General features: G+C 37.8%; 1 protein-coding gene across 9 annotated transcripts in view; it reads left to right on the top strand.

Moving 5' to 3' along the window:
- Window positions 1-19,138, top strand: part of TCF4 (transcription factor 4) — a 450,711-nt gene that overhangs the window by 291,439 nt on the left and 140,134 nt on the right. For 7 of the 9 annotated variants that reach the window (XM_006837504.1, XM_006837502.1, XM_006837503.1 and 4 more), the window contains 2 exons: window positions 4,335-4,464; window positions 4,960-5,009. The exons of the other annotated variants lie outside the window; for them this stretch is intronic. In XM_006837504.1, coding sequence (XP_006837567.1) covers window positions 4,335-4,464; window positions 4,960-5,009 — 180 coding nt within the window. The remainder of the gene's footprint in view (window positions 1-4,334; window positions 4,465-4,959; window positions 5,010-19,138) is intronic. 9 annotated transcript variants of the gene reach the window in all.

The following is a 19,138-nucleotide window of genomic DNA, read 5'->3' as shown; positions in this document are numbered from 1 at the left end:
GGTCCATGTGTATTTTACCCTTAAGCTCTGAAAGTCTATTAGGCACCTATACGTATATCCAATATTCATAAGTTTTATTGTGGTTCAGAATTTAATTCCACATTCATGTAAAGCCTTCCCAAATTCCTGGCTTTATCAAGTCAGTTCGCCATACAAAGCCACTATACATCACTTAGGTTTGTGATGAAAGAATGAAATTGCAGCTGTGTGAGTACTAGAATACCCAAACATGAATTAGACTCACAAGCATTTGGCAATAGTTCAGAAAAGGAGCTTAATCTGGTTTCATCTGAGACTGGTTTCTTTCTGTTCTACAACATTCCCCAAGATGTTGTGTCTGATATCGGTTCACCACGTAATGGGGTGACGCAAAATCTGAGAAAGCCCTAAGAAACCAGGGACACAATCATTTTTCCCAGAGATTTTTCTTTCTACTTCTGTTTTCCCTCTCCCAGTTTCCAACCCTGAAATTCAAGGTCATTCACCTATTAGATGAATTAGTGATCAGCCAAAAAAAAAAAAAAAAACAGTGTTCAGCATGCTCCCATCTCACGCATATCTATAATTAAGGGTAAATATAATCTTCCTTTTTAGAAATGTACCACCCACCCATTACATTTAAAATGCTGAGTGAGATGAAATAATAGTTTAGAGCAAGATGATTTTAGTTTCACAAGAAAAAAAAAAAGTTGATAATTTGAGCTTGAAGCAGTTGAGTTCTATTTTCGATTACCATTCAGTTATAAATCTAATTTGGGGTATATATTGCTTTTCTGTTACTCGAGTTTTAATTCATAGTTCTGCCTCCTAGGTTGCATAAGCAAAGTTCCGTTGTGGTTGATCAAGGATTTTTAAAGCAACCTCCACCTCCCTGCAGGGAATGGGAGACAGGGCCGAGAAAGAATGTGATAAAAAGATAATCTGAGACCCAGATTTGATGACAAACAGTCTTCACTGAAGAGATTCTCACAAATATGCCTGCGATTGTCACCTGAGTGACTGTGGAAGGACTAGCTCAAAGAGCTGCAGAACTGCTGCCAAGGCAGCCAGGACCAGGACGGGAGGGGTCCTCAATACATTGACCCTGGTTGATAAAGTCAGGTTAGGCTCCTCTTTAGGTAGGGAATTTGAAGTCTTGAAATTGTTTTCCCTTCAAAGAAAATAGTAAGTCATGGGAAGGATTTATCCCTCATGTTGTAACAGTTAAGCAAAATGCTGAGCTGTGGGTGAGAGATTTACAGGTTGAGTCTGCAAAGGTGCCACATCTTGTTTTCAGTGTTTCCTGGCCACTCACTTCAGGGACCTGGCATAACCACAGAACATCCATGCGCTTGCACAATCTGAAAACCCTAAAACCATGATGGGCCTATTTTAGGCAAGGGTGCCTCTGCCCATTTCGGAACTACACTTTGGTTTCCAACTTCACTGTAACTGAGCATAGATGAGTCTGCAGCACTGTGTGTACATGCCACTGAGTTAATCTATAAAGGAGTGCCTTACCTATTTGTATTAAACTGAGTTTAATACTGCATTTTTCTAAATGCATAAACTTCTCTCTTTCTCACTGGTACAAAGAGTTGAGTATGTGACACACAGGCCAAACAATGGTAAATGGTCATTGTTCATTCTACAAAGTATACTTATACTTTGAGAACACTTATATTTTTATCTTGCCTTTTCCCAGTAGGGTGATTAGGGCCCCTTTAAGGGTAGCAAAATGATTATTTTTGTTGCATTAGAAGAACAATTTTATTGTCCCAGTAAAAAAGAAAAAGGAACAAACAAGTCTAAAACAGAGAAACAGGAATGTGCTTTATTTAAAAAAAAAAAAAAAAAGTTGACAAGAGGTTGGCAGGAGCCACTAAATGCTTGTGAATGCTGTCTGGCTCTAGTACTATCCCACTGTACATAGTTCATGTGGCTGCACATGTATGAGCTAAATGCATGTTTTATTTACAACTGGCCCATAAAATGATTTTCTTTTAAATTACAATGCGATTAGTTACAGCCAGTTTATCTCGTACTTATCATTTTTGGTGTGTTTTGTGTTGTTTTTTTTTTAAGCAATTTTGTTATGGATGCTGAAAAAAAAACCCAACTCCACGATATAGCAAGCATGTCTGCTTTTATGTAGACCTATTATTGATTACATCTACTTTATTGAGAGTGAAGACCTTTGCCACTCAAATCAACAAGAATTAACTAGTTGCTGAGTTCATTAAAAAGACAATCATTTCAAGATATTTACTCCATCCTTTACTGACTATTTTATAAAAATTTTAGAAGTGAGAAATTAAGAAATTAGGTTAATATTTCTCTGTACTATAAACATAAAGTTCATAATATCATTTTTAAACTCAAGTGTTTTTTTTTTTTACAGGAAATGAAGAACCGTTTATTGATTTATCAAACTCTGGCAATTTTGGTTTGAAAAAAACTCACAAGCTTAGGGATGAAATTAAAAAAAAAAAATTTGAATCTAAAAACATACAGACTTTATTACTAAGGGTTACTACAAGTGACGTTTTAGGTTGAGATTCTAAAATGTTGGAGGGCCGTTCTTAAAATGCTAAAGAAATCATCTGAGGTTATTCTGCTGGGTGTGTGATTTATAGAAAACTATGTTCTAATAGACTATTTTAGTGTGTCATTGTGTGCCATTTGGATAACCTCTTTTAAGTTCTGACGAGGCAATAGTCTGAATCAGCCATTTGGTAACTACAAAGATACTAACATGGATTGTATTACTCCCAATTGTACTTTCAACCTAGAATCACACCTTTGAAGTTTTATTTGAAAATATTGTTTGTTATGGATGCCTTGATAAAATCTGAAACTGGAATCGGTCGAGACAAGCCTGTCAGTAGCTGATGAGTTCTTGATATATTACTCATCCAACACTCAGAGAGTCCCTTGGAATGGAGAAGTCCGCTCTATGATATATTAGCTCTATGGTGATGGAAAGAGGGCAGGTTTTAATTTTTTGATTTTCCAGCTTATGGGTCATATTTGACCAACTGCTTTCACTGGAAGACATGCCACTTTGTTGAGCTATTTAGGAATCAAAAAGACTGTCTTAATTTAAAACAAGGACCCTTTGTTTTCGTTGGTGACTGCCTTGTGAAATTTTTCAGTTCTCAGCGGGTTAACCAGGGAACAGGGGCAGAGTCATAATTGGCCTATTTAGAGTATTTTGCATGTGAATAGTGTGTTAGTGAAGCATCCCTAAGTCTGTTGTGAGTGACATGGTGATTAGAATTTAGATTAGGGAAAACACATTCTGTACTTTATCAAGGACAGTAATTAGTTCAGTCAGTAAAAGTTGATTACAAGTAACGATAAAGTTAGATTTTTTAGTACTTAATTTTAAAATTTCTTTATTAAACAGTAAATTTGTTCTTAATATAAATGGTAGCATCTACATTTGTGCTATTACATATCAGAATAATTAAAAGAACAATGTGTTCAAAGCAGAGTATAATCAGACGTTTTATAGATGATGGGTAAGTTTTGGTGTAGTTTGTAGAGAACGTAATATTGTTGTGTAATCTCTTATGTCATCATATTTAAAAAGTTTAGTAATTTGACACACGGTGATAAGTTAATGATATTTTTTGAAGTTTTATAGGGCTCAGGGAAATGTTTAATTTGTGGGGATGTCTTTTAGCGTCTGAGAGTTCTCAAGAGCATATTCTAAAGTCCTGTCATTTGTGCCTGTTAGCTCAGGATGCCTATACTATTTCTAAAATTTTGGAAGTTAACGTGAGCATTTGCATTTCCTCGCGGTTCAGTTGGCATTCTATCTTCTGTTCCATTCGTCAAGGAGCACGCTGCACCCGTACAGAAGCAGGCTTCTCAGCTCAGTGAAGGGCTGTATGCACCCTCACCCCTGGTGGGATCAGTCGGGAAGTTTTGTGTGCTGGGAAAATGAGATTCTTCCGTGGTCTGGTGAAGGAAGGCCAGGAGTTGTTCACAGATAGGAGCCTGTCTGTAGATAAAGAAAACACTAATCTTACGCAAATGCCACTTCCTTATCAAATGAAAATGTTAGTCTTCTGAAATGATTTGAAATATGTGTGTGTGTATGTGTATCGCTTAGAGGGATCTGTAACACTCACCAAAGGTAAGGATTGAGAAATTTAAAAAGAACTTTGGAGGTATCTTCTTGGCCTGCTTTTCTTTCTTCTCTCTTGGTTTTAATGATTTCCCTGCAGTAGATGCTTTCTTTATTGCCTTGGTTTAAATACTGGCAGTCAGATGGGGGGAGGTGAATGTAAAAAAAAAAAAAAAAAGAATGAACCCTATCTGTTTGTCTTTCCTTTTTAACCTTCCAGCAGAGTCTCCTTGGAAGTGACATGGATATGGGCAATCCAGGAACCCTTTCGCCCACCAAGCCTGGTTCCCAGTACTATCAGTATTCTAGCAATAACCCTCGAAGGAGGCCTCTTCACAGCAGTGCCATGGGTAAGTAAGGGAGTCTCTGTTTGATGTCTCAGGGACTTACTACTAGCCTTTTTCTTGTCTTTTTTATTAATGCCTCCCTGTTCCCTACTGCCACTCCTCCCCTTTAACCTCCCCCCATAACATTTTACTTAGTTGTGCAGCTGATAATTCCAACTAGTAGTATACTGTAGGAGTAGGTTACACCTTATAGTAGTAGAAATATTTGTGTGTAGGCTTAGTTCTTGTTTTCTCTCGGCTAGATACATGAATCAGCAGCAGCAGCGTATCCATCGGATATTTAAGGTGTCATATTTAACAAAGCAATTTTTGATTTCTGACTGCAAAGAAAAAGGGGAGGGGTGATAGTGGTGACTACGTTTGCTAGGGTGGTGATTTTTGTTGTTGTTGTTTTTTGAAAAATCCAGTCTCCTCTGAATGGCTTTGTGGTTTTAATATGTTTTAGTTTAGACATATGGGTATGTGAAGAACTCACAAGAGTGCTTCCTTTTCTTTCAGAGGTGCAGACAAAGAAAGTTCGAAAAGTTCCTCCAGGTTTGCCCTCTTCAGTAAGTACTGCTTGTTTCTGCTCTGCGTATTGTTTATTTTGCTCTGTTTTGTATTGATGCAAGAGTAGAGAGTAGATGAGGTGCCCAGGCTCCCAGCAGTGTGTGTATCTAGGATAGGGATGAGGCACTCATAACCTGCATGCAACTTGCATGTCCAGCCACCAGACCCTCCTTGGAGTGATTAATTGCACATCCTGGAAAACTGGGTGATTATGTTGATATTCGCAGGTTAAGCTCTGAAGAGAGCCATGAAAAGGTGCCTGAAGTTCAAGGACTTGTACCTGTACAGGGCTTTCAAGAGAATGAGCATTAGTTTCATGTGTTGGTTAAATTCTTTGTCAGTATTATGATGATTTATGGATTTGCATGCGAAAGGAGATTTGTGGAGAGGATTTAGGAAAAATTTACATGGGTTTCAGCCCAGAGTGCAGGGAGAATGTCTCTATTTTCTAGAGGTGTTGAATAGAAGCTGCAAAGGAAGGCTGCATCAGTAGCTGTTTGTGTCTTTAATAGCAGGTGACAACTGGAAGAATCCAGCTGTAACCAAAAGCATTCTGGGTCTTTTTAATAGCTGGATTCACTGAGGTTTCTCCACCCACCTCAATATTGCACAAGTTGGTTGGTATCATAGTTAAATGCACAATATCTCATGTTGCATTCTTATCTTTTCAAATTTGCACTCCTAGGTAATTTTATTTAGTTTTGTTTAAGGCTCAGTTCTTTCTAGTGATTTTCTTCCTACGTAAAATAAAAATGCAATTTCTTCCCTTACTTCCTTGCTTTTTCTTTCTTTGTTTCCCTCTTTCTTTGCTGTGATTTTACACACACACACACCTATATATATGTGTTCTGCAGTGTCAGTGGTTTTTTAAATGAGAACTAATGAGCCTTATTATACTTTAAAATAAAATTATGTATCTATATCGTAAAATGTATTACCAGTTGATGTTTCTATATTAGTTTTATTTATTTATTTATTTGGTTAATAGAAGAATTATGGGTTTTGCCAATGTGCTAAATTTAGATTACCTAAACACCTGCACATTTAACTTCAGTTCAGCTAATCCCAAAAATTATTAAACGAATATATTAGAATGAGTCCTGTCAGAAGAAAAACAAAACCAAAAAAAACCCCCAAAAAACAAAATTAGCATTCTGATTATCTTAGGCTTGATAATATTGAAGAAGTATCACAAAATTATTAATAAATATGTGGAAATATTGCACAAATAAAACTGCCACCAGCATATAAAATTTTGGACTACCAAAAAGTCACTTAAAGTAGTTTATTCTTGGATTTTCTATGTTGTATTGAAATTGAGTAATATTCCCCTCAGATGTGTATATTTTTATAGCTTAAAGTTAGTGGTGGGTTTAATGTAAATGAAACTTTACCTTTTAATAGCTTTTATAACAACTTTCAGTGATATAGCTCTTATAACTTTACATTTGAAATATGCCTGGACTTCATGCACAATGATATATAATATAATAAGTCACACTTTGAATATTCTGAAATGATAGACTGACTAGCTATTTCTGCTATAAAAGTCACAGAGATACTTAAAGTGATAGTACACTCTATTTTTTCCTCATATTGAAATTAATTTAGCTTTCCCCCAATGTTAAAATTATATAGAAATATATCATTTATTTGTACATTGATGCATTGAATATTATCTATGTGTTTAATCATTGTAATGACAATTTCTAATAGTTCTCAGTAAATTAAAAATATATGTACCTATAGCTAGCTGGTTGCTATAGGAAGTTTTACTGTGATAATTTTCTTTTGGCTATTAAGACCACTTAGTCCTTGCTGGTCTGCTATGATATGCTCAGAAATGTAAAAATATCTTTCCTTTCTTCAAAATAAATTTAAAAAAATAGTGAGGAATTGGAATCGTAGTTTTATTGCTTAATTTTTAGCTTTTAGTGGTTAGTAGGATTTACTGTTCTTAGATCATTTATTTTGACTAAATGATCTAAGAACATTTTTGGTAAATTACCCTTTTATAAATAAGAACAAGGAGGCAAAAAAGTTCAGTTGTAAACAGAAGTCTTAGCCTTGTTATTTTGTTTTGAATTTTGAGTAAGAAGAATAAGAAAGCGTGACTGCTTTCTGAATCTACTCATCAATTTATGATCAGTACTTAAAAAAAGACATCTCTACTCTGTTGTAAGAACAATTTAAGTTGTATATATTGTGTTTCTGTGCATTCACTGTTTACAGTGAAATCCATGTGCCTTACCACAGCACAAAACCGAATTTGAATTTGGTCCAAATAGAAAAGTCCATCTCAGACTTCGTAACCCATTTACTGCAGTAGATCTATGTTTCCATATAGGCCTCAGCCATGCTTATTCTTCTTTTAAACACCAATAATTATGACTCTCCCATAAGAAATACTTCTAAATCTTGCTTTCATATGCACAAATATATTTGTATATCAGATAAAAAGAGATTGAAGATAATGAAATATTTCTTTTGGCATTATTAAGACTAGATAATTATGACTAGATTGTGACTAAGAGTCCTGGTGTGGCACTGGTAGGATAAAGCATTGTACCGAAAGGTCGGCTTGAACCATGAGGTCAGCTGTTCAAACCCACCAGCCACTCAGAAACCCTACACAGGGTCGTAATGAGTCGAAACCGACTCCATGGGACTGAACAACAATGACGGGTAAATAAAGCATTTGCATATTCTCTTCAATACATATGTACCATGATTGTCAACCGTCTATGTGTCAGTTCACTCCCCACCCCCCCCCCCCTTTTGAAATGGATCCTCTCTCTTTCTTAGATAAAGCAAAGAAAATTTAAACTGTAACATATCACAGTCAGAGAGCAGCGATGACATGACTGTGATGTAGAGGGAGACCTCTTTGACTGCTCTTGGGCCCCGGTCATCACAGGAAACGTGAATAATGAGAGGATCTTCTTGCCCTGTTTTGAAAACAGGGCAGTCTCTGTGGGAGAGAGAAAACATAATGCTGACATCATGCCTTCGATGTGGCAGGATCCGGGAGTGTGTGTGTTCTGTGCACAGTATTAGAGACCACCAGCCACTTTAAAAGCATGACATGAGCTATGGTAGTGACGAACCCTCCTGCAAGGTCTCTAGGAACCAGTGGAATACGGGTGGACCAAAAATCTATAGCTAGGGCGAGGGCTGTGTGTGTATAAGGTGACAAGTGTCTAGCTGCCCACCCGAGCCCTGCTTACTGTCTACATTTTTCTGTTCTTCACATTTCACTGTGTTACTCTTTTCCTTTTAGCCTTCATCTCCTGAAGATGTTAGTATTGCTTTGTCTCTATGAATGTCAGGATTTTACTCTGCTTCGGTATGTTCTGGAGACCCATGTAAGATTCTTGTTTGGTAGATTTCCGCTTCTTGGTTTTATTTTTTAAAACATATTTCATCTTAAAGTAAATATTTTGCAAGCTTACTGCACTTTCCAGTAAATTTTTCATCTTTATATAAACTAATAATCATAAATATTGAATTCATGTAAGGCCTCATTGCAGAGAAAAATGTACCATATTAAACATTTAGAAAAAAACCTGAAAGTATTTGAAAGTAGAAACTAGCCAAATAAGTTCATGTTGTGCCGTTTGACAATATTCTTATCAAGCACAAAAACACAAAATGCAGAGATTACCTTTCAGAAACATTGTGCTTACTAACATATAAACATATCAAACCTTTATCTTTTGGACATTTTGGATGTTTTAAAATGCAAATACATTTTGCCAGATACTATCATGTTCCTTCAAACATTTAGTAAAATTCATCTCCACGTCTATTCCAGTTTGAAACTTTGGTGTCTGTTTTACCTTTGTCTTCAGTTGGGATCCCTGGAACATCAGAATTCTCTGGAAATGAGAGGTCTCTTTTCAGTACTTTCAATCTGCTTTTCAGTAAAGTTTATTTTATACAAGGTTGCTTCAATAAATTGATAGAATAAATGGAATTAAAAGAGAATGGATTTTTTTCCATGAACTTTCGGAAGCCTGCTTGTAGGTGAAATCACAATTTTAATTTTGTGTTGATCTTAAATTAAAGAGGAACTGGCAGGCTTTGGAATCAGGTGGTTAGTATTAACTTGGGCATGTAGATCATAAGATAAATTATTTTTATTACTTGTAAAGATTTTACAATAGAGTTTGACTGATTCAGGATAATCCTAAACTAGAGTTTAAGTGGATCTGAAGAAAGCTCAATATGTACTATATATACCAGGGTTTCAATTTCCATAAGGAAAGAATTCTTAAATAACATGAAATCATAAAATCTATATGAGACATTCTTTTACAGAAGATACTTTCGTGGTATCAGAAAAAGATGAATAATATTAATTGCATTTAATTGTCCTACAATGTTTTTCATTATATAAAAAACCTTTGTAGTTGAAAAGTTTCAAACGGGGTTTTGAATTCCTAATTTAAACTCTTTGGAAACAACTTCCCTTTCCTCATCCAAGATGTTTAGAGAAATCACAAACAATATAAAAGAGTTGATAAAAATCTTTTTCTTTTACTAAGGGCTTAGAAATGATGAAAACTTTTTAAAAGTTAGAATATAAAAGATATAATTTCCCCATCACTTCAAAAGCTTTTCATAAAGAAATTATGGTCATGCTTTTTCATGTCAACAGAATTGTAGCTTGCATGATACTACTTCCTTGAAAGTGAAATTTGTATTAAAATATTATATTGTCTGTCACAAGGAAACTAAATGCCTACCATCTGGGCTCCATCCTGTGGAGTAAAGTTGAGAAGTGTCTAATTGGGTGATAAGGAGAGGCCTCTTCAAGGTTTATTCCTAGAGAGCTGTTACTTTTATGAAAAAGTGTAGCTAGGTATTTACAATAGAGTATTGGGACAGCTCACAGACTTCAGCTTTCAACTTAGTTACTCCTTGTCTGATTAATGGTATTGAAAGATGAGTGTGGCTTTTATTAACTGCGCATATTACTTTGAGATTTTATTGGCAGGAAAGAGGTTAAGGATAATCCAGGTAACTCATTTCAAACAAAAGTATAATCCACACACTTTAGACAGCATATATAATGACATTAGGGGTACTTTGAAGGTGAAAAAATGTGGATCACAAAGAATTTATATAGTTTTGTGTGCTGTTAATACTGCGCTAGTTTATACAAGGGGGCCTTGAAGAGTTCGTGGAAAACTGGAATTGAAAGATAATGGAATATTTCCATTAACTTTTCGAAAACCCTGCATGTGTTTGCATATAGTGGCTATACCTAGTCCTGGTGTGCCGCTGTAGATTAATGCGCTAGGCTGTAAAGTCTCTTTGAACCACAAGGTTGCGGTTCAAGCTCACCAGCTGTTCCTTGGAAACCCTATAGGCTGGAATCCACAGCATAAATGCATATCAAAGTATCCACCATAGAGGCTGCTGTAGCTCTTGGTTAGCTCTGCAGTCTCAGGGTTTGCAAACTTGCACCTGCAGTTGGCTGCCTCTGGGTACACGAATCTCTCATAGCAGCTCCCCGGCAGCCTGGCCAGAATTGGAAGCTTCAAGGGTCAGAGCAAAGTGAGCATAACTCTGTGTCTTCCACACACATCAGTCTGCAGGGGCCTGGGTAGGGGAGGAGGCTGTGGCAGCTACCACAGCCATGATTGCCAGATCTCAGGCAAGACTGGAAGACTGGCTGGGCTTCCAGAAACTCACCACTGGCCCCACCTCCTGGTGCCTTTCCAAGCAAACCCCTTTCCACTTCCCCAGGTTATATGAGTGATTGGACATTGCCCCATAGGCATTATGGGACACATCCATGCCAGTATGCAAACTGCATACTGTTGCACAGATTCTCCTGTGTCAGAAGTTTGCTAAAAAAAAGTTTTGTGTATTTGCCTTTGAAATTTTGGGGTTGATGAGGTGCCTCATCCACCACTCTTATCTCTGTCTCAAAACCCAATCCTGTTCCCTTAAATAAAAACTGTGCATGCTTTCTGCTAAATGAAAAGAAACCCCCCAAATTTTACTATATACTAAAATGCATATATATTTGTCATTTATTCTGAGTGATCTTTACATATGAAAAGGTTTATATACCACAAACCAAAAACAAATCCTTGTCATCGCCTCCATCACAGAGTTACCTTCCTGGCCAGTAGCATCTGGCTGTTCTGCTGCACAAACTCTCTCTTAAGGCTGTGTGCCCGATCCAGCCTAACCTCCCTATACACATGCACAACACAGTGTGTGTGCATTCATTTTTAATCAAGTGTTCAACTATTTCTCCTGCTAAGATTTACTAGTAGTTTTGTTATGATTTCAGTAACTAAAACAATAGTATACAGTGAAAAACTGAGCCCGTTTGTTAAGGAAGGAGAAATAGGTTTCAGGGAACTATTATTTTGAACTTTGTTTTATCACTTTTGCTGGAGAATGTGTTTTGGTGTGAAGTCTTAAATTCTACCTTAGCAGAAATCTAAGCAACCGTTTGTTACAAGGCCACTTGACCTAGGGAGAACATGACAGTAGGACTGATATGCTTTGGTGTGAAACTGGGTTAATGCACTGGAATGCAAGGTCTATTTGAATCGCAAGGTTGGCGGTTCAAGCTCACTAGCTGCTCTTTGGAAACCCTGTACAGGGTCACTATGAGTTGGAACCAACTCGAAAGCATTTAACAGCAGAAATGTGGTTTGAAATGATAGAAACTTGTTCTGTAGCATCTGGTTTAACTGATTTTATTTCATGTTTATGAAATAATATAGATGCTGGCTGCCTAAATGATTTGAATACATTTTTAAGTTTCCACTGATTGAAGCCTGTTAAGTTTTCTGACACAGCAAAATTTTTTGTGTTGTTTTTTTCTTCCTGACCACTGACAATTTCTGCTTTTCCAAGGGATGTTTTCCTGATTTCAGAGAGTTTAAAAAAGTTTTCTTTAAAATTCGTCAGCATCAGATAGAACTTAGGGGACTAACTGCAAATAAAATTCTCTCAGAAAATGCAGAAATAAATCCTAAAAGAATGAGGAATCTCTTTACAAGTAGAAAAGTTGTATTTTCTTAAGGCAAATTAGGATACTGTCAAACTGTTGACAGACACCTGCTTTGTTTTGTTTTTTAAATAAACGGCACTGAATTCTTAAATGGAAATGTAGAGTTGAATTCAAAGCAATAGCATGGGATTCTCTCGACTTGGATCTCGGCTGTCCCAGGGGCTGTTTGTGTACCGTGGATGTGTGCTTTTTAAAGGAATACGCACTTTTAGAATATGCGGTGCAAAATTTGTAGTTTTAAATACTCAATTATTTTATCTCAAAACAGCAGCATGTGGATGATTCTGATTTTTTTTTTTTTTTTTTTTTTTTAAGTTGCAGCTGTTACATAGGTGTAGAGCTATTTGCGGAGTTTGATGCTTGGCTAGAGCTCACGCTCCCCCTTCAGAGAAGTTAAGGTAGTGCAGGAAACTGCAGCTGGTAACATTTCAGAGTGAAAATAAAGATGGTTTAAGTTTCCGTGAGAAGACTTAGACTTCCATTCTGAAAGACTTGGGTGAATTCTGTTTTGGAGAGAACATCTTAAGAATAATTTTAAATGGATTGACGACACTCACTATGGTTAGTCTAGCCTAACTTTGTCATCAGAGAAATTAATTAATCATAACAATCCTAGTTTGGTAGGGACTTGAGATCTAAGCATTTACTTCTAGAGCCATCAGAAGAGGAATTGTGTGTGTATTCAATTTCACTAAATTTATTTTGATTCCCCCATGGAACAGAAGAGTCACCGTGTCGTATCTCAGTAAAGGCCCCCTTCACAGCAAACTGTAAAGAGAAAACGTCTCCATGTGCTGTCTGTGTGGGTTGTGTTTTCAGATCTAGTGCTGAAAGGACATTTCCTTTGTGAAGCATAGGCTCCTATTCGACCTTTTTTATTTTTCCCTCCCCCTGTAAAATAGCCCTTGCGGTACATTTAATCATCAGAACTAGTGTGATTCCTCACACACAGATACAAAAACTCTCACTGTCACACTTGCTGTTACCATTTAGGGCTGCTAGAAAAACGCTGCTTTGGAACAAGGATTTTAATATCATCTGGTAAAGAGTGCCTGACTGTGTCTACAGCATTCTCATCTCGCTCCCTTCCCCAACCCATATCATTGTACATATGCCTCCTGGATTATACTTATAATAATATTGTAATGACTTTCATTCTACCGATTGGCACAGTCTGTCATTATGTCATTAGCTGCTATGAGAAAGCAGTTTCAAGTAGGTGGCTGCTTCTTAGCGTTAATGTTTTCAAGCCACCCTGTTTGTGGGGATCCAGTTGCCTTACAGGTGCTCAGGTGTATGAACAGGGGGCACAGTGAGATTTTCTGACTTGTTCATTCTGAGGCAAACTTGAAGCACAAAATACTTCAATAATAAGTAGAATATAAAAACTGGGGCTTTATTTTAAGAGTGTTTAATGACAAGATGCTAAGAGAGGAGATGAAAATAAAATTGATCTAAAGGTATAACAGTGCTCAACTCATTGTTCATTACTGCTGAAGCTGAAATCTTAAGTTTTAATAACTATTTAAATAGAAAAGAAATATAATTGGCTAAGAACACTCAAAAGTGTTCTTATGTCATAAAAAGGTACAAAGACCATCATTTAATAAAAAGACATGGGTTTCCTGACTGAGATGTTATGACCAAATTCTTGGGAGTTCCTCAGAGTGTAGAACTTGTGCTTAATTGACATAGCTGAGCAAAAGACAATAGAATTAAGCTTCTTTGTTGAGGGCAGAAGGATTGAGAGTAGTGGTTTCTTAGGATAAGCACTGGACTGTGAAGTTGGCTGTTCAAGCCCACCAGTTGCTCCACAGGAGAAAGATGAAACTTTCTACTCCCACGAAGATGTACAACCTCATAAATGCTATGCAGGGTCACTATGAGTTGGAGTCAAGTGGACAGCACTTAACATTATGGACAGATATAGTGAGTTTGAATTACAGAATTCAAACCCCAATAAATTGGTAATTGTTTTATAAACAAGTACTATTTTGGCTTCCCTTTTATAAACTGTAACAATAATCTACCTATTACTTGAAACTTTGCACTAATAAACTGGAAGCACCAAGGTGGGGGTGTGTGTGGGGGGGGGCGGTAAACAGGCATTTCAGAGGTTTTAATCATTCACTCATTTCTTTCGTCATTTATGTTCATGCAGAGCATTATTTTTCAACTAAATTGCACAAACTAGATGCATCATATTGCATGGCTATTTCATCTTCTTCATTGGCTTCTGTGTAGCCTTGATTGCAACTCTGAAACTTTACAACTGAGGGAGACTCTCTGTTTAGGGAAATTCTCAGGGTTTTGCCACTGGAATCCCAATTTGCTGGAAACAGCCTTAGCATTTTAAAGTGCATAAAATGTAGCCTATTAAGAAAAGTTGGATATCCAAAAAATAGCACACACTGCAACACCTGGACTTGGCACCGCTAAGTTTTATTGGAGAGGAATCTGTTTATCTTACTCAATTGTGATTCCTTTGAACAAATAGGATCTGTGTGTTTTACATCGACCTGCACACATGCGTCTTCCTTTTGCCCCATAGAAAGTAAACTCACTGTCTTACAATACTTTGAAATATATTTCCAGTGAATGAATATCATAGTAAAAGATGTATGTTGTTGTTAAGTGCTGTCGATTCGGTTCTGATCCATAACAACCAAGGTATAGGGTTTCCGAGGAACAGCTGATGGGTTTGAACCATCGACCCACAGTCAGCAGTCCAGTGCTTATCCTGCACACCAGAACTTCAGAAGTAATATGTTGTTGTTAAGCACCGTCGAGTCGGTTCTGACTCATAGCGACCCTGTATAGGATTCCCAAGGAGAGGCTTGTGAGTTTGAACGGCTTACCTTGTGGTCCAAACCAACTTAAAAGACCAGTACTTATTGTATAGTGCCACACCAGGACTCCAAAAGTTGTATATTGTTAGGCGCCATCAAGTTGGTTCTGACCCATAGTGATGCTGTATAGGAGTGGCTGGTGAGCTTGAACCGATGGCCTTGTGGTTCAAAGTGACTTTGCAGTCCAGAACATTAATACACAGTGCCACACCAGAACTCCAAAAGTTGTATTTTGTTGATGTTAAGTGCCGTTGAGTTGATTCTAACCCATACCAACCCTGCATGGGGTTTACAAAGAGCAGCTGGTGAGCTTATAGTCAAACCCACTTTGCAGTCCAGCACATTAACCCACAATGCCATACCAGGAGTCAGGTGGACAAACACTTTACTAGAAATAAAGAGACCTTCCTAATTTCAGTGACATTGGTTATCTCAAAAACCTGTCAAATTGCCTCCAGAATAGGAATCTCAAAAACCTGTGCAGCCTAAATGAAATGAGGTGTAGGTATCCCAGTAAGAAATGGTTAGCATAGTGCTTACGCTACATCAGGCACTACTCCAAACATTTATCAAATCACTTAATATTATGTATAGGTCATCTGAGATACAGCAAAGTGAAGAAAGATGCCCAAGGTCACACATTAAGTGAGTGACAGAACTGGAATTGAGTCCTGCTCAGTCTGTCACTAAGCTTTCTGTGTTCCTGTTCTGACTCAGAACACTTTGAGGACCAAAGGGAACTCCACAACATGGTTGGTGTTAATTTAACAATATTTGGCAATCCGGAAGAAATCAAATATTAACGAAGTTTCATTTCACTTCCGCAGTACACTGTTAATAGCACAAAGCCTGTGTTGCAAGCTACGTAATGCAGGAGTATGTCTTTACTAGAGACATTAGGACCTCATGGTTAGCAGCGTGAAATCTCATCAACTGGGTTTTAATGGCTGCTCCCCTTACCAGCTATGTGGCCTTGGGAACATGATATAATATCCTTGAGTTCTTCCCTGAGAAAAATATACATACCTCCTATAGGTTTTATTTGTGAGGGTGCTGAAGGGCTGGGCTGCGTCTTGTTGTGTTGTGCATAGTGTCACTATGAGTCGGAACCAACTTGATGGTACCTAACAACAGCAACAACATGGGTCTGGTGGTGAATACAGATAGTTCTCGATGAGTCTGAGTTTCTATAAATCACAGTTAATGAACCACACTCTCGATGGTTCTTTTTTGTTTGTATTTATTGTACATCTAAATGTTATAACATACAGTATTGGAGCTTATGCTTTGCTGATGCCATTGTATTGGTGAGCTTATATATAATGTTTCCAACCCCCCAAAATAAACAGAGACCGAATTTATAAAGATACCTATAATCAAAAGGCAATGATAATGAAGACCTTTTTTTTTTTTTTTTTTAAATGAGGGTACGTGTAGTGGTTACGAATCGGGCTGCGAACCTCAGGGTCAGCAGTTTGAAACTACCAGCTGTTCCGTGGGAGAAACATGAGGCTTTCTCCTCCCGTAAAGATTTACAGCCTTGGAAACCCTGTACAGAGTCACTATGAGTTGGAACCAACTCCATGGCACATTACAACAACAACACACAACTTAAATCAGAATCGATTTAAGTCGGAGTTGTCTAAACATAACCCATTTGTAAGCAGAGAACTTCCTGTAAATGACTGAATGGATACAGTGTCCTGGTGTGGCACTGTAGGATAAAGCACTAGGCAATAGGGTCAGTTTGAATGGCAAGGTTAGCGGTTCAAACTCACCAGCCTTTCCTCAGAAGCTCTATACAGGATCGCTATGAGTCAAAACTGACTCGATGGCACTTAACAGCTACAACGTACAGTGTGCTTACCTCAGTGCTGAGAAATTGTAAATATAACAGCAGGAGTGGTACCAGCAAGGCTACTATCAGCAAAACAGTAGCTGCCATGCTTTGAGCACTTGAGGAAAATCTGTTCTTCCACTTTCTTGAGCAGAGTGAAAACCAACACCAGTATCTACGTTGTACATGGAAGGATTTTACCTGGTGGAGATCCGTTTCTCTAAAATGATGAAATAGAGCGAGTGCTTGTTTTATTTCCTTGTCCTCAAAATGTTGTCCTGGTTAAGCCAATAAACCTAGTCAGCTTTTAGTCATTGGACTCACTGCTCTACGAGTTTGTGTTGAAAGTGTATGCTCCTATCACATTTCTTTTGAAATGTGCTCTTTATATAATACGATTCTCTCAGCTCAGTTGTTGTTGTTTTTATGTGCCATAGAGTCGGTTCCGACCCATAGCGACCCTGTACAGGGTTTCCGAAGCTATAAATCTTTACAGGAGCAGAAAGCCTCATCTTTCTCCCACGGAACAGCTGGTGGTTTTGAACTGCTGACTGTGAGGTTAGCCACCCAATTCATAACTACTACGCTACCAGAGCTCTTCTCAGCCCAATAGTTAGTGCTTAAATCAGCTCTGCCTCTAAGTGATAAGGAGATATATTCCTTTTCTTTGAAACTACAGCTGTGCTATTTTGTAATTTGCCAGAAGCAGGTCCCTGTGACGTCCAGGTCTACACTATGGGTATCACTGGTTCCCCAAGTTAAGTGAAGGCAAGACTGGGATTTTAGCTTCATCTTGCAAGATGAACCAGCTAGACTAGGTGGGCCTGCATGGCAAGTTGCTGCCTTATGAAGTAAAACAGAGTTACCATTTGTGTTATTGTTAAATTCTGGCCAGTCAGTTTGTCCAACATTTGTGTGCTCTTGTTAAGTACCGTTGAGTTGGTTCCGACCCATAGCGACCCTGTATAGGGTTTCCAAGGAACAGCTGGTGAGCTTGAACCACCGACCTTGCAGTTCAAACGACTTTGCAGTCTGACGCATTAGCCCACAACACCACACCAGGACTGTAGGACTGTATAAATAAATTTCTAACATTAGCAGGCATATTTGTACAGATATTTTAAAGTTACATTGCTGCATTCTATTCTAGCCTTTGCCCTGGTCCTCATGCCATTGATGAATTCTCAAGTCTTTCTGCTCATCCACTATGAGAAACTTAAAACAACTTTTGTAAGGGCTGCCGAGTTAGCTTTTGCATTAAAGGGGGTGGGGGAGAGAAACATCTGCCCACAAGGAAAATTAATAGTTTTTGGGTTTTTTTTCTCTTTTTTTAAAGCATAGTTTCTATATTTCACAGCAAATGTCTTTTTCCTGCCCATTTAATTAATTCACAGAAAACCCCAGACATCAAGTTCATTTCCTCAGGAAAGGGCCCCTTTGTCTGGTGAGCCCTGGGCCACTTCCCAGTGCCCCTCAGCCTGACCACATTGTGTTTCACAAAGATCCAATCTTTCTTGAGGAAGCTCCGCAGATCCTATGTAACCATCCGTATTTGTAGTCATTGCCACCTTGTGGATTACAAAGGATATTGGTTTTCATCAAACCTCTATATCCACTTGGCTCTTTTTATGGCAAGTATACTTTGGTGTTGGGTTGCTCATGTTCCTCACCAAAAGGATCCTCTGGTTTGCTCAGCAACACCTCATTTCTCTACTCACAGTTCATTTATGATTCTGATGAGAGTGTTTTTTCAGGAAACACACATTTCACTTTTTGACCTAGGAGCATCTGTTAGAATTTTTTTTTTTTTAGTACTACTTTGGCATTCTGAAAGTGTTAATGTCTTTTATATCTGTTTAATGCTATTTAGGGATATTTATGATCACCTCTTGGTTACTCGGGGTAAAGTGTGTCGCAATTTTTTTAAAAAAACAGACAGGAAAGCATTCACATGAGGAAACAGATTGCTTTAAACATGTGCTTCCTGTGACAGTAAAAAGAACAAATTAGATTTAACACTGTGTAATGAATGCATAAATGTGTACATTTAAGCATTTAAAAGCTTTATGTTCAGTTCTGGTCAAAACAAAAATTGAGTCACCTGTTAAAATGTAATATGCCTGGGTGACTCTCCAATTCCCAAACTGTCCAGAAATTGAGATCCTCACCTGCTCAGTCCCAATCTTTGGAATGAATCATAAAAACATGGCAGGCTGAAGGAAAACGTACAGAGCACAGAGGTTAGACCAGGCTAGAACCTGACTCTAGGCATTTAGCAAAGAAATCAGAATGTGCTGGGGGTGTGGTTGGGGAGGGCTTTCCCCCTTCTCAGTCTCTGAGAGTGGATGACATTCTTCTGAACTCCAAATCTCCCCTAGTGTTCTCAGAAAGAAAAACAAA

Source organism: Chrysochloris asiatica, unplaced genomic scaffold (assembly GCF_000296735.1).
Source record: "Chrysochloris asiatica unplaced genomic scaffold, ChrAsi1.0 scaffold00021, whole genome shotgun sequence".
NCBI lineage: Eukaryota > Metazoa > Chordata > Mammalia > Afrosoricida > Chrysochloridae > Chrysochloris > Chrysochloris asiatica.
The sequence above is the reverse complement of the archived record's forward strand: the minus strand, read 5'-3'. Positions and strand labels throughout refer to the sequence as shown.